The sequence below is a fragment of the Myotis daubentonii genome, chromosome 12, assembly GCF_963259705.1.
Source record: "Myotis daubentonii chromosome 12, mMyoDau2.1, whole genome shotgun sequence".
NCBI lineage: Eukaryota > Metazoa > Chordata > Mammalia > Chiroptera > Vespertilionidae > Myotis > Myotis daubentonii.
The window spans coordinates 26,452,171-26,466,652 of NC_081851.1; the positions used below are offsets into that span (position 1 = coordinate 26,452,171).

A 14,482-nucleotide genomic window follows, 5' to 3' on the forward strand; every position below is an offset into this window, starting at 1 on the left:
AACAAACTTACAGTTGTCTCCTCAAACCATGTTAAAAAAAAAGGATCTTACATTTCCCCAGAATTTGTGCAGAAAAGGGAAGGCATATAATTGGCAATTTCTATGCCTTACATACAAAGTAATGCATTCACACAAAATCATGACCTCTCAGTTTAGCATAAAAGGAAAAAAAATACTCGGTTAGAGATATAAAATCTCTGAGTAATGGTTAGTTAGGCTAGTTCACCAACAGCAAAGAAATTCAAGTGGTCAACAGTCTTGAAAATGCTTTATTGAAATGTGTGACTTATGTGCAGAAGATGGGTTTGAAAAGACCACAGCTTGAAAACTGGGTTTGGAAACGTTTCAACAACTGAGAAAAAGAAAATCGCTACTGGACTGGACTTCCAGGATAACCGGAAGCCTGCTGTAAAATTCTCCTTCAAAACACTTCCGTCACAGAAACTCAAGGAAACAAAGCCGTTATATTTGGAAACGGTTGGAGTCTGAGGTGCGGAGGAGAGCGAGTTTTCTAGACAGGTGGGGTGACTTCTTTTTTGGTTACATCTGGATGGACATGGACTTCACAGTTCTCAGAAGAACACCAGAGGGTGTTCAAGTCTGTATGCTCGTCGTGTTGCAGACACAGAGAAATACACAGGAAGGAAGAGGGCTAGGGAGAGGAGACTGCGAGAAGGGTTCAGAGATGAGAACTGGAACAAGACATGATTAGGTTATAAATTTATCAGAAGCTGTGCGCACCTTTTTTTAAAAGTCCTACATTTACATTCCAAAAACTGCCCCCCAAACCCCAAACCCGCTGTTCCTGCCTTGGAGCTATTGTGAAAGTCTATGCACAAAAACTGCAACAGAAAATAAAAAAATATCCCGGCCCCTCCAAACCCCAAAAAGCTGTACATTTTCTTTTTTACACATAGGATCAATAATATAGGCATATAGGTGGCATGATTCAATTAAAAGGCTTTACTTTTTATGCCTGAAAAAACCCAATAAATAAAAGGTGCTGAAGTTAGCATTAAGAATTTGGTTGTAATATATCGACAAAATCTGGAAAGGCAAATCCTCCAAGCTCCCCTGATACTGATCTGTCTCAGCAACTATGAAGCACATACATAAACAACGCAGATATGATTGAGAATGTAAGATTTTCAAAAACAAAGACGACATAATTCAGGTTAATTTTGTTGAACAGCGGACAAATGAAATTCATCTACACCTGAATAAAACATATTTAACAATTGAAAAAAACTTTAAACAACCACAAAAAGTAAAAACTCGAAACAAACATGAGCAGATTTGTTTTAGGGCACACGAACGCCCTGCAGCAGATCCCGACAGTGGCTTTACTGGCGTGTCTTCTACAGATGAGTTACAGAGACAGGCTGAGCTCCACGCGGGAAAGATAATGAACAGGCGATAGGACAGTCACACAGGGCGGAGCCGACACCCGCTACAACTCCCAGGTTCCACTGCAGAGCTGGCTTTATGCGTAGGAGGCACACAAAGAAAGGTGATTCAGGCAGACATTATTCAAAAGCTACTTCATCATGTAACTCTTTTGCCTGGTAACCACTGAATAATGTTTGGGAAAGCTTTGGGCTTTTATTTTTGTTTAAGTTTTACTCCTTGTATTTAATATTTTAAATAACAAGGGCACTAAAACTCATGCACGCTGCAAAAAACCTCATGCAGTAGTTAAGGTAAACCATCCAAGCAGTTTTTATTCATTAATATTCATAAATACACACAGCAGCTTCATTAGAGATTTCAATTTTCCTCTTCAGTTTGAATGTGGAGTATTAGGAGAGCCTTTTGCATGTCAAGGTACAGGAAGCAGAGGCTGCCCCTGCACTGCTACCTACATTTACCTGCTAGAAGTAAAAATTAGTTAAGTGGAAATGATTATCATATATATTTTCTCTCTTCCTTTTGAATGTACACAATGTAACAAGAGTGACAGACCTGAAATTACAATCACCAAACAAACCCAAGATAGTTGTTGTCCACTTTCATTGGCAAATACAGCACAGAGGACATTGTCTGCGAATTGGGATGTCATCAAAGAGGAGGTGGTGGAGGCTCATTTCCTTTATTACTCTCTTTTAAATTTAGGTTTTCTAACGCAACATCTAAAGGCATAATATCTACACAGCCCATAGCACCAAAATCTGCCATCTCCCCCCGTTCATCCTCGTCCGAGGAGGAGCTCTCCTCGCGCACTAAGGTGGACAGAAGGAGCTCTTGAACAAACAGGCTGCGGTCTGCGCGCTCACTTTCCATGGACTGGCGCTCTGCTTCGGACATTTTAGGATCGTTCAACCTGTGCAAGTCAAAGAGAAAAGATCTTATTGGACAACATCAACGGACAAAGACATGGCCAACTTCTGCAACGTCCCACACTGCGGGCTTTCCCGGAGGCAAAACTCAGAATCTGAGACACATTGTTGGAATACCTTGCTCTAATTTATCACCGTAATTTTGCTGAAATTCCACACATTTGTAGCAATACTGTTACCTGAGGTGCAGTCTATGCTTTAATTAGATTCAGTAAAACAAATACATTTAGAGTTCTCACACTTCCTTCAGAGAAAACTGCAGTGAAAATTGTTCTGGGTAAAACAAACTTTCTAACAGATCAAGATGCTTGGGGACGTAGTGATTTCCTTAACCAGGATTTCACCCATGGGTAGTAAAAATGGGAAATACTGGTATAGCAACCCTGGTCACAAAAAAACAAAAGCTCTAGTGATTAGAGTATTTGACTGAAAAATTTCCTAGAAGTTTCCTTGACTTTTCTCTGATTCCATGTAATTCTTCCTGAGATGAAGTTATATACCAGCGGTTCTCAACCTGTGGGTCGAGACCCCTTTGGGGGTCAAACAACCTTTTCTCAGGGGTCGCCTAAGACCATCGGAAAACACATATATAATTACATATTGTTTTTGTGATTAATCACTGTGCTTTAATTATGTTCAATTTGTAACAATGAAATTGGGGGTCACCACAACATGAGGAACTGTACTAAAGGGCCGCGGCATTAGGAAGGTTGAGAACCACTGTTATATACAGAAGCCCGAGAGGACAAGAACCACCCCCCACCCCCATTCCCCATTCTTCCTACAGAGGACCTAGGAAGGAGGGCTGACCTGAGGTTTAATGGCCCCGAATGCTTATCTGCCTAGAGACAGGACAGATGTTAAGAGTTGAATTTTTGTAACCTCTTAAATAACTTAAGCAAAATTCTGCTTAATTTCAGTACTGATTTTATTTCTCTACATTTTTAGTAGAGAAAGGAATTAAAGAGGAGAGGGGAGGGGAGGGGAGAAAGGAAAACTACTCCAGGGCAGAGCTGCTCCCTGAGAGCCGGGTGCACCTGGGGCACACAGGGGCTACTCCAGGGCAGAGCTGCTCCCTGAGAGCCGGGTGCACCTGGGGCACACAGGGGCTACTCCAGGGCAGAGCTGCTCCCTGAGAGCCGGGTGCACCTGGGGCACACAGGGGCTACTCCAGGGCAGAGCTGCTCCCTGAGAGCCGGGTGCACCTGCAGCACACAGGGGCTACTCCAGGGCAGAGCTGCTCCCTGAGAGCCGGGTGCACCTGCAGCACACAGGGGCTGCTCCACGCTCCGCTATAGCGGCACCTGCTCTGTGCTCACACTGATGCTGAGAGGAACGGGACAGGGGCTTCCCAAAGTAACAATGAAGGATACATACTGGGCACTTCCTAGGGGTCAGGCTCTGTTTTAAGTGCTTTTCATATGTAGTATCTCTTTTCACTCCTGTGAGTTAAGTCCTGTTATTATCAACATTTTAAAGGAAGAGGAAACTGAAGCAGAGCTTAAGTGACGCTCAAAATCTCATGGCTGTCAAGTTCAAAACCACTGAATGATTAGATCTATTGCACAGAAAACAAAGGAAAATATCTGAATTTCAGAACTTAAAGAAAGCAAAAGGATGTGGAAAGTAATTACATAAAAAGCCATTAAATCAACACTGAAAGAAAATGACTGGGGACATTTATGGCAAAAAACAAATAGGACTGTCATAGAGTCCTGGCCCATGTGGCTTAGCTGGTGAGTGCCATCCCATGCACCAATAAGAGGATGCTGGTTTGCTTCCCAGTCAGGGCACATGCCAGGGTGGCGGGCTTGATCCCCCAGTGGAGGCGTGCAGGAGGCAGCCGATTGATGTTTCTCTCTCCTTCTCCACCCCCCCCCCCTCTAAAATCAATAAAAATTTTTTTTTTAAAGAATATCATAAATATCAAATGGAATAGAAGAAGACTGAGCATTAGACTACATATTCTCTATCAAAAACTATAAAAGTGTTAAGAATTAAAATACATTCCACACCCTTTGTTTTGGAAAAGGCCTCCAGAAAAGGGGGAGGGGGGAACCCTTAAGTCAAAGCCCCTGTAGAAAAATAAAGTACGTATAGAGGAATAACTATATAGAAAGCGGAAAAACCAGAAGCATATAGGCTGAGGCTCTTATTCTTTGGAGATCATGTAATTCTAATATTACTGTTTTGATATTTTAGGAAATAACTGAAAAAAGTTTCATTCCTGAGAGGTAGCTAAAATCTGGTACTAGGGCTAGGTTTCTGATGGGCCAGACTGCACCTGGGATGGAGAAGTAGCCAAACTAGCTGGTTCCACCTCCAAGACCGAAACCTGACACAGGCACTTAATCATTTCTAAAAAGTCAACCATTTTGAATCCCAAAAAACTGTGTTTTCACCATAAGTTTCAGGGCAACATGAACAGAAATTGTCTCTGGCCAAAGAGATCAAAGGTCAGGCTTGAGACCACACATATCGCAGAATAGCTGTGTGAGCAGAGACCAGGTTTTCCCCTGGAGACACTGCAGCCACTCACTCTCCTGGCCTTCAACAACACAATGCATGTTAATATACTATTTGAAGTTCTGAGAAATCCAACAGTAAATAAATCATTTCTGTTTCTTAGTTTTGCCCAAACTTCTTCATTAGGAAAAAAATGAACGTGATTAACTACATATATTCCTTAGAATATATAAAGTTCCAGGGAATATTTTTTGGGAAATAGTGAGTCAGGAACAAATGATACAATGAAAGATGTGGGAAATGGTCTACAAACTGCAAGGTGCTGTGCAATGTGCAGCATCAGGTGACAGCAGGGGCCTTCAAGAACCGAAGGACTCAGGCACCCACAGCATTCCCTGGGAGCTAGATGTCTAGTGTAGAAAAACTGCAGAGAAACATCCCACATCAAGCCCATGGAGTCTGGGGCTAACAAAACAACGACGAAAAACAAATAATGGGGCCAGGGTAGGAAGATGTCTTTTCTAAAGGGCACAGGCAAGACATTCATTCCACCCACAGGTCAGTGGGCTCTCAGAGGATACACACATTGGTAGGTCTCCTTTCTGAGGTAGGAACCTAGATCTGGCAACTTACAGGGTTGCTGCTGGTCATTCCCTACAGGTAAGGTTACACGGCAGTAGGCGGGAGCTACCTGTGGCTCCGTGATTTATGGTGAAGCAGCATTTTCTGACAATCTAAAGGTAAATCCCCTACTTGAAACTTACTCCTTAGATCCATAACAAATGTTAATAATGGGCCCCATTAATTGGGCCTTTACTCGATGCCAGATGCTGAACCAGACCCTATACATACCAGTATTTCAATTCATCCTGAAAACAATTCTCCCCCCAAACTCATAGAATATTGATGATAACATCGAGGTTTGGAGAAGTTAGTGACTTGCCTAATGTCCAAACTAGTAAATGCCAAAGCTGGGGTTCTAGTCAGGGTCCACAACACTTTCTATTCTGCATCCACAGTACATTATTTACAACTCGGTAAATGTGCCAGAGATATTTAAAAGTATGAGATAAAAAACACTTACATAGAAATATTTTCTTCTAACATCTGTCACACACATTGCATTTTAGAGACAACTAATGTATTACAGTTTTCTTTTTTAAAAAATATTTTCATTGTTTCAGAGAGGAAGGGAAAGGGAGAGATAGAAACATCAATGATCAGAGAGTATCATCAATCAGCTGCCTCCTGCATGCCCCCTACTGGGGATCAAGCCTGCAACCTGAGCATGTGCCCTTGACAGGAGTTGAACCTGGGACCCTTCAGTCTGATGCTCTATTCATTGAGCCAAGCCGGCTAGGGCTACAGTTTTCTTCTTCATTTTAGTTTTACTTTATTTTCCTCTTTGTTCCATGAAAAGCCCAAATTAGTCCAGATTCACTCTCTGTTGGGCCAAAGTCTACTCATCATTGCTCTTTCTAAACTCCTTTATATTCTTAAAAGTCACAGCAAATGCCTATGAGGTTTTGGACACAGGAACATATTCAGTTGCTAATGGTAGTTTTTAGAAGCAAATACAAAATCTACTTCATCTAGTAGAGCCACTTACTGTGATACTGAATATTTTTTACACTGTGATAAACCCATTTTTAGTACTTTTGTGTGCTGACCCTAAGAATTTAAATACTGCTTCTTAATAGTCACAGGAGAAAACCATGTTATGAAATCATCTCTTGTATCTTTTAATATTTCATAACAGATTGAAAATGGTAAAAAGAAATTAATTATGATAACAAATATACATAATACATCCCATATATGTAATGATATGGTGTTTAAGTTTTATGGGCAACCCGGGAAAAGAAATTCTTATTTGATAATGATATGCTGTTAGAACAGGACCACCAGCATTCCTACTTTATCTGAAATAGTAATTATTTTTCATATTCTTAGGGAAATATTAAATGTGCAGTTTTGTGTGTGTTTTTAAAAATATTTTTTTTATTGATTTCAAAGAGGAAGGGGGGGGAGAGAGAGAGAGAGAGAGAGAGAGAGAGAGAGAGAGAGAGAGAGAGAGAGAGAGAGAAAAACATCAATGATGAGAATCATTGATCGGCTATCTCCTGCATGTCCTCTACTGGAGATAAAGCCGGCAATCCGGGCATGTGCCCTGACCAGAAATAGAACTGTGACCTCCTGGTTCATAGATCGAGTCTCAACCACTGAGCCACATTGGCTAGGCTGAATGTGCAATTTTGATCACAAACCCATGGGCTTTAATGGTTTGATTAAAGGCAGAGTGTTTAAGAACATACATAAGCACAAAAGAGAAAAGATCATTTCAAACTGAGTAGAGCTAATGAAACACTGCTTCTGAAAGAAATGTTAATAAATGAGCTACCTTGTTAAAAGAAATTGGGAATTCTGGAGAGTCTGCTGACTGCTTTCCGTGTTAGCTGGGTTGGGTGTTGCTGTGGATTGTGTGATTGTAGTGGTGACACTGCTTGTGTTAGTGCGCCGGCTTGCATTGCGTGCGGTCTCCAGTTGCTGCCGCGCCGCCTGGGCGTGCTGCCGTTCTAGCTGCAGCTGCATCTGCAGTTGTTGTAACTGCGAAGCGGAAGGGCCAGAAGAATTAAGCTGTCCTCCTGCAGAACGTCTCACTCCTGACAACTGAGATAAAAGCTCTGCCAATGGAAATGAAGATGATTAATGTCTACTTAAATATTGCAGAAAACAGAATGGTGCACTCTTCTACCCAAGGAACATTAAAATGAAGGGCCCACAGGCAGGTACCCATGGCAACATTTAGTTTCAGTTTGGAAATCAACACTTTTTAGAATACCTCTTGAAGGCTGGAGGTGTTAGGTGTGGGGAATGCACATATGAGTATTAACCCACATGCAATTATTTTTGTTTTAGGCAAAACATAACAGATTGTTGAAGTTATTTGCTTAATGAGCTAATTTAGTTATACTTTCTCTACTTTTTAGTAGATTAAAGTGGTTCATCCTCTAATCCAATCAGAACATAAACCCTCTCAGCATGAGTTCCACCAAAGCAAGGCACTTCCCAGTTCTTAAGAATAGTGCCGGATACATAGTAGGCACTCAAGCATGTACTCAGTGATCGAATGAATGAATGATCAGAATGAAATCCAAGAGACCTGAACCATTGCTAACTCTGACCTTGCCCACTTGCCTCGCCTTCTCTCTGACACTGTCACATGAGAAGGCAGAGCACCACTGAAGACGCACAGTAAGGTGACGGGCCTGTGCAGCCTCCTTGGTCTATTCTGATCTGCCCTCATTAAGAGTGAGGTGACCGCTGTCCCTGCATCTTCATCTAAGAAGGTGCAGTCATGCCTTCTCCCACCCAGAGGGTCACCTGGAGTTGACAATTGCCTTGTAGACATTCCCAGGCTAGTAAATGCTCTTTATCATTAAAACTCAGCTGAGAAACTACTTTAAGTTTTAATTTTAGAACCTCGCTACCAAAGATAGAGAGTAAATACTGGATTCCCTTTGGATATTTTTTTAAATCCAAAACTCAGTTTATTGAGTGCATTGCACATCCAATGCCTAAAGCACATCTGGAATGAAGATTTTACATGCATATCTCATATTTTAAAGAACAGTTACTAGTAAAAGGGGCCCTAGTTTCCGTTACAGATTTACGCCTATCAGTGTGTGAGCACGCTCTGTAAGCCACACCATGGCTCTCGGCACTGTGTGTACACTCCGACCTGCCCCCAGGCCTCCCAGTCTCACTACCTGTCTGTGCCTGTCAATTTTAGGGTACACTCATTAAAAAAAACCACTAAATTTATTGAGATAACATTGGTTAATAACATGATATAAATTCCAGGTGTACAACATAATTCGGAATCTGTATACTCTATTGTGTGCACATCCACCCAAAGTCTAATTTCCTCCCATTACCTACAGTGATTTCTGACATTTTATTTTGATGCTCAACTCCTGTGTTGTGTGGCTGGCTTCTAGGTTGGCCATCCACTAAACCCTGCAACTTGCTATAAACTCCATGTTCAAATGTTGTTTTTTAGTAAGACTTTCCCAAGCTATTAAAACATGTTCTTTTCGGTATGTTTGATACCAACATAACTCCCAAATCAAAGCAAGAACAGAGAAATTCTTACTTTACTTTCGTGTATGAGAAGACCTGAATTCTTTAGTCTTGTCAATTAGTTTTCTTATCTGTGTATTTGTGGAGGCTGAACCATGATTCTGATGGTCTTTTAACTGAACCTCTTATGATTTTCTTGGGTTTCAATGCAGGCCACAAACAAAACATAGAGCCATGCCTTACTATCTAATGCCTCTAACTACTTAAATAATGCCAGAATAATACGAACATTATGTTGTCTATTTTAAAAATACTTTATACTATAAAAATTTGGGGAATTTTGTGAAGGAATGAGTGTGTTAAGAGATTAGGAGCACAAATCCCACCAAAAAACTTTATAGGGAGCCTCCTTCCCGGCCATTCCATTTATTAATGTGGAACTAACTTACCAGCTATAGGATCCATGGCTTCCCTATTGCTTGGAGAATATGAACTCTGAGAAGAAGAAAGTCCACCAGTAGAACTGCTAGTAAAGTGCATGTTTGATCTACGAGCACGAGGACCTCCTAGTCCCCGGCCAGGGTGAAACATTCTACGTACGTGTCGAACACCACTCGATTCATCATAACTCCAAAGTTAAGGGGGAAAACCAAGTGTTTTACAGACAGAAAAGAAAAAAATCACTTGAGCCCTTGCCAGATAGAGATTTCCTAAATTGTAAGCATTTCAAAATAGCACATTTAATTTAGAGTACAAAATATCACAACTATAACTATATAAGGGCTATTAACTCTAAAAAAAACCAAAAACTCAAATACAATGCAATGTGAGAGTGTGTGTATATTGTGTGTGTGTGTGTTCAAAGGGAAAAGCTTCCCCAGGAAGAAGAAATTTCTTCCTGTTCCAGCTACAATAACCAGAGTAACACTGCCGGACAAAGTGAAAGGCATTGCCCGGTCAGATAGCCCAGCTGAGACATTCCCTAACCATGCTCTCCGTACTGAACTTCTTACCTGTTCACAATGAGGTGACCACAACTAATAAGCATCAGTTTTTAGATCCGTGCTAAGATATAAGCTAACCAAATCTCATTGTCTGTAATGAGAAAGGAATAGCATGAATAATTTACACTGAGGAGTGAGAGTCCTCTGGGTGACTAGTTTTAAAGCGTTGTCTTTAAGTTCTTCAATGCTGCTGCTGCTAAAAACAAAACAAAACAAAAAAAAAGGTTCTGGAGCTTAGGAGGCTTAGTGAGATGCCACTCCCTCATGTCAAAGTTACCAGGTAGCACTTGAAGTCCCTGAAAAATTAGAATGCTTCCAGGATCCCTGCTATGCCAACATTTTGTTTCTAGAACTTCCTGGTAATGCTCATTTGGAATCTAAAATGTAACAAATGCCTTCTGCTACTCTTTCATTTTACATAGTTTAATCTTTTCTTGGTAACCAGAGATTCTTATAAAAATCTCACAGAGCCCTGGCCGGTTTGGCTCAATGGATGGAGCATTGGCCTGCGGACTCGGGGGTCCCGGGTTCGATTCCAGTCAAGGGCATGTGCCTTGGCTGCGGGCACATGCCCAGTGGGGGGTGTGCAGGAGGCAGCTGAATTGATGTTTCTCTCTCATCGATGTTTCTAACTCTCTATCCCTCTCCCCTCCTCTCCGTAAAAAATCAATAAAATATATTTTTTAAAAAATCTCACAGAAATGGATGCAAATGATGTGGGACATTCTAGTGAATGGACACCAACTTCACTAGACCCCCTTGAACTTGCGGAAAAGTTCAGGATAACAGCTTGGTTTTAAATTCCTTGCCTAGCTTCTTCATGGAGATGGAGTGAGCATGGACCAAGCACAGTCATTCTGGGTACTATTATAGGATTCTTCTACATAAAATGCAAGTGACTCAAAGGCTTAAATATTTTTGGCTCATTTGGGTTTTCTTATGCTCTTAAAAAAAGGAATCACTGCTCTTTTCATGTTGCCTTCAGGGTCCCTGCTCTTAGGAGAGAAAGGGTTTCCTCTGTTCACCGAGTACTGGCTCAGCTCAGGCTGACATGCTAATATCTCAGGCTGGGTCCACATCTTTACTTTCCATTGGCTTCCACGTATCTTCCCATAACTCTAAAGGGCCATATTTCCAGTTAGAAAGTTAGGAACAGTGAGCAAAGGATGGGAGAAAGAAAACCAGGAAACCTGTTTCTTTCTCAATAGATCTAAGGTTAAATTATGATTGCCAAGAGGCATTCAAAAGAATAAGAATAAAGACTTTAGCCCTAGCTGGTATGGCTCAATGGCTAGAATGTTGGCCTGCAGACTGAATGGTCCCAGGCTCAATTCCGGTCAAGGGCACCACATATTCAGGTTGGGGGCTCGATCACCAGTGGGGGGCATGAAGAAGGCAGTCAATCAAACATTCCCTCTCATCATTGATGTTTCTATCTCCCTCTCCCTTCCTCTCTGAAATTAATAAAATATATTTTTTTAAAAAAGAATAAAGACTTTATAAGCATAAAGTCTTGTGATTAGTGCTCGAATCACTTCAAAATGGAATGAACACTGACACCTTTACATACAAACTGAACTCTAAATTAATCAGTGACAGTTTTAGAAAAACAATTCGTAACATGAAACCCGAGCACGGAGACTACAAAATTAATCACTGGTGGGCTGGTAAACTTCGGGGAGGTCACAGGGAACTGCTGGAAACTGCCATGGGCTGGGCTTGGAAGGGGAAGCAGAAATGAGAGTGGGAAGGGAGCTCAGAGCTGGACTGACCGTGTGCTCTCCTACAGAGTCTGCACAGGAAGCGGCTTTCCCTGGAGAAAGGGACTCCAAAGGGTAACAGCCCCAAGGGCACATCTGCCCCCCACCCCACCTACCATAGGAGAAGACAACAGCACACAGATTTCCATTTGGATTAGCATTTTCCTTTTTTGTATGAAAATACTGTCTTAAATATTGTTTGTAATAAACTAACAATGATGAGCAAGTCAACTTTCAATTAATGAGCATGGTTCATATAAAAGTCAGCAAATAAAAACAGAAATATGAAACTGCATCTCAACACTGAATCACTTTTAGGAAAACACCTAATAAACTAAATAAAATAAGTCAAAGGTTAGTTTTTCTCTTTGAGAATACTGTCCTTAAAAACAATCAAAATGAGCCCTGGCCAGTGTTGCTCAGTGGATAGAGTGTTGGCCTGTGCACTGAAGGGTGGCACGTTTGATTCCTGGTCAAGGGCACACACCTGGGTTGCAGGTTCACTCCTGGTCAGAGTGGGTGCAGGAGGCAGCCAGTAGATGTGTCTCTCTCACATGGATGGTTCGTTCTCCCCCGTGCCCCCTTCCCTTCCACTCTCTGAAAAGCAATGGAAAAAATATCCTCCGGTGAAGATTAACAACAACAAAAACCCAAACAAAACAAAGGATATTAAATCTCTAGGGGCTCTGTGTTCAAGTGTCAGATGAGCTGCAAAGTCGTCCGTGACATGATTAGGATCGCCTCCAGGTAATGCTGCACATATAGGACAAATCTGAAATGAAAAGAAAGCAGATGTAATTAATGAACACTGATCAGACATGTTTCTAGATGACTATCCTATCCTATATAATAAAAGGCTAATATGCAAATTGACCAAACAGCAGAATGATCAGTCGCTATGACACGCACTGACCACCAGGGGGTAGACGCTCAGCCAGAAGCCGGGCTCACAGCTGGCAAGTGCAGCGGCGGTGGTGGGAGGCTCTCCTGCCTCTGCGGCAGCATTAAGGACCCCTTGGGGGATGTCCAATTGCCAGCTTAGGCCAGTCAGACATCCCCTGAGGGGTCCTGGACTGCGAGAGGGCACAGGCTGGGCTGAGGGGCTGAGGGACTCCCCCCTGCCACCCCCCCCCCGGGCATGAATGTCGTGCACCGAGCCTCTAGTTTTACTATAAAGTCTATTGTTACCAAGTTTTAATCAGGCAAAACACAGACGATCCTGAACAGGTGAACACGTGGAGGCCTGAAAAAACTGCAGCACATCATGCTGTCACTCAGAGCGAAAACAGACAGTCCCTCAGGTCAGACACAACAGTTCCAGACAGTTCACACTTGAGCTCTGGTGAGCCTCCCAACAGCTTGGCTGATTCATTTACATGGTCTAGCAAAATGGTTCCATAAAAAATATTTAAAATGTGCTATTTAGTGTACATCATGCCTAAGTCCAGTCTTGAATGGTCAAAACTGGAACATAAGCTTCCCCATAAGCTAGACTTGAGGGTCAATCTCTAAATAAGACAGCAAAACTCTTATTACGGAGCAACTGTACAACTTTATATACTTTCAATGTGATATAAGACAGACAATGATTACTGATCATATGCAAATGTGCTCTATAACTTCCAGGGGGGAAATGGGTGGGTGGAGTGGAAGCCCATTTTTAGATCCTTGTTTCCCAGAGGGATGGGAGGTGGGACAAAAGCTTGGGATCAGGGCAAGGGATAGGAGGAAGTAGGAATAAAATGGCATATAGGGAGGAAGAGAAAGCTGGATAGGTTAGAAATGTGGCTTCTGAAACAGCAGTTTCAACAGAAGTGGTGAAAGGAGGCAGGAGAGGGGAAGGCTAGAAAGAACGAGGACCTTCCAGGGGAGATGCTTACTCTTCCAGAAGCCCAAAGGGCAGATGATGATCTAAGAGTGGTAGCTAAGCCATGAAGTAGGAAGAACTTCAGTCTTAACGAACACAGCCATGCATACAGGCCTGCTGCAAAGGAAGCCCTGGGGAACTGTAACAGTCCAGGTTTCAGGCTTGTGCCTCTCTAGGGCTAAGAGAGTTAAGGAGATATGATTCATCTTGCCAATACATGTGTCATGTGCTTAAATTCTTTCACCCGGAGAAAATTTGGGCAACTGGTGACCTCACTGCCTCTCCCAGCAGCGTGGGAGCAGAGTGGCACTGGAGGTGAGGCGGCAGGGAAAGGTGAGACTTGGGAGGACAACACTGGACACAGGGAAAAACAAACTACTCTGACTTCTAGAGCCTAAGTCAACACAGCCGTCTTCAAGAGACTAGAAAGCAGAAGTCCCCTGAGAATATGACTCTGCTGTGATCCCAGATCTCCTTGTGCCCTAGCAGCCAGCTGTCCTGATTGTCTGCCAGAAGAGTGAGAAATACCCTCAAGAACACCGTAAGCCCTAGCCGGTTTGGCTCAGTGGATAGAGCATTGGCCTGGGGACTGAAGGATCCGGGTTCAATTCCGGCCAAGGGCACATGCCCGGGTTGTGGGCATACAGGAGGCAGCCAATCAATGATTCTCTCTCATCATTGATGTTTCTATCTCTCTCCTCCTCCCTTCCTCTCTGAAATCAATAAAAACATATATAGTTTTAAAAAGAACACCTTAAGATGGTCATGAGAAATAATGTTGAAGCATGATATTGTGCAAAAAAAGTAGGGTGGTCACAATGGGATGTGCCTGTGAGAGAGAAGGAGATAGGAGCTGTGAGTGTGCATGTCTTAGAAGATTCCAGAAAGGTGGTCATTTTTTTTCTGTCACAGAGAAAAGCAATTGTATCTGCTCACAAGTTTACACAGTATCAACTCTTTTACTAG

At 42.3% G+C, this 14,482-nt stretch overlaps 1 protein-coding gene across 1 annotated transcript in view; it reads right to left on the reverse strand.

The window, feature by feature from the left end:
* Positions 1–251: 251 nt before the first annotated feature.
* The window catches only part of KCMF1 (potassium channel modulatory factor 1), a 72,475-nt gene continuing 58,244 nt past the window's right edge, over positions 252–14,482 (reverse strand). The window contains exons 4-7 of the mRNA XM_059659302.1: positions 12,331–12,421; positions 9,335–9,520; positions 7,204–7,486; positions 252–2,320 (exon numbers count right to left, since the gene is read on the reverse strand). Coding sequence (XP_059515285.1) covers positions 2,059–2,320; positions 7,204–7,486; positions 9,335–9,520; positions 12,331–12,421 — 822 coding nt within the window. The 3' untranslated portion in view covers positions 252–2,058. The remainder of the gene's footprint in view (positions 2,321–7,203; positions 7,487–9,334; positions 9,521–12,330; positions 12,422–14,482) is intronic.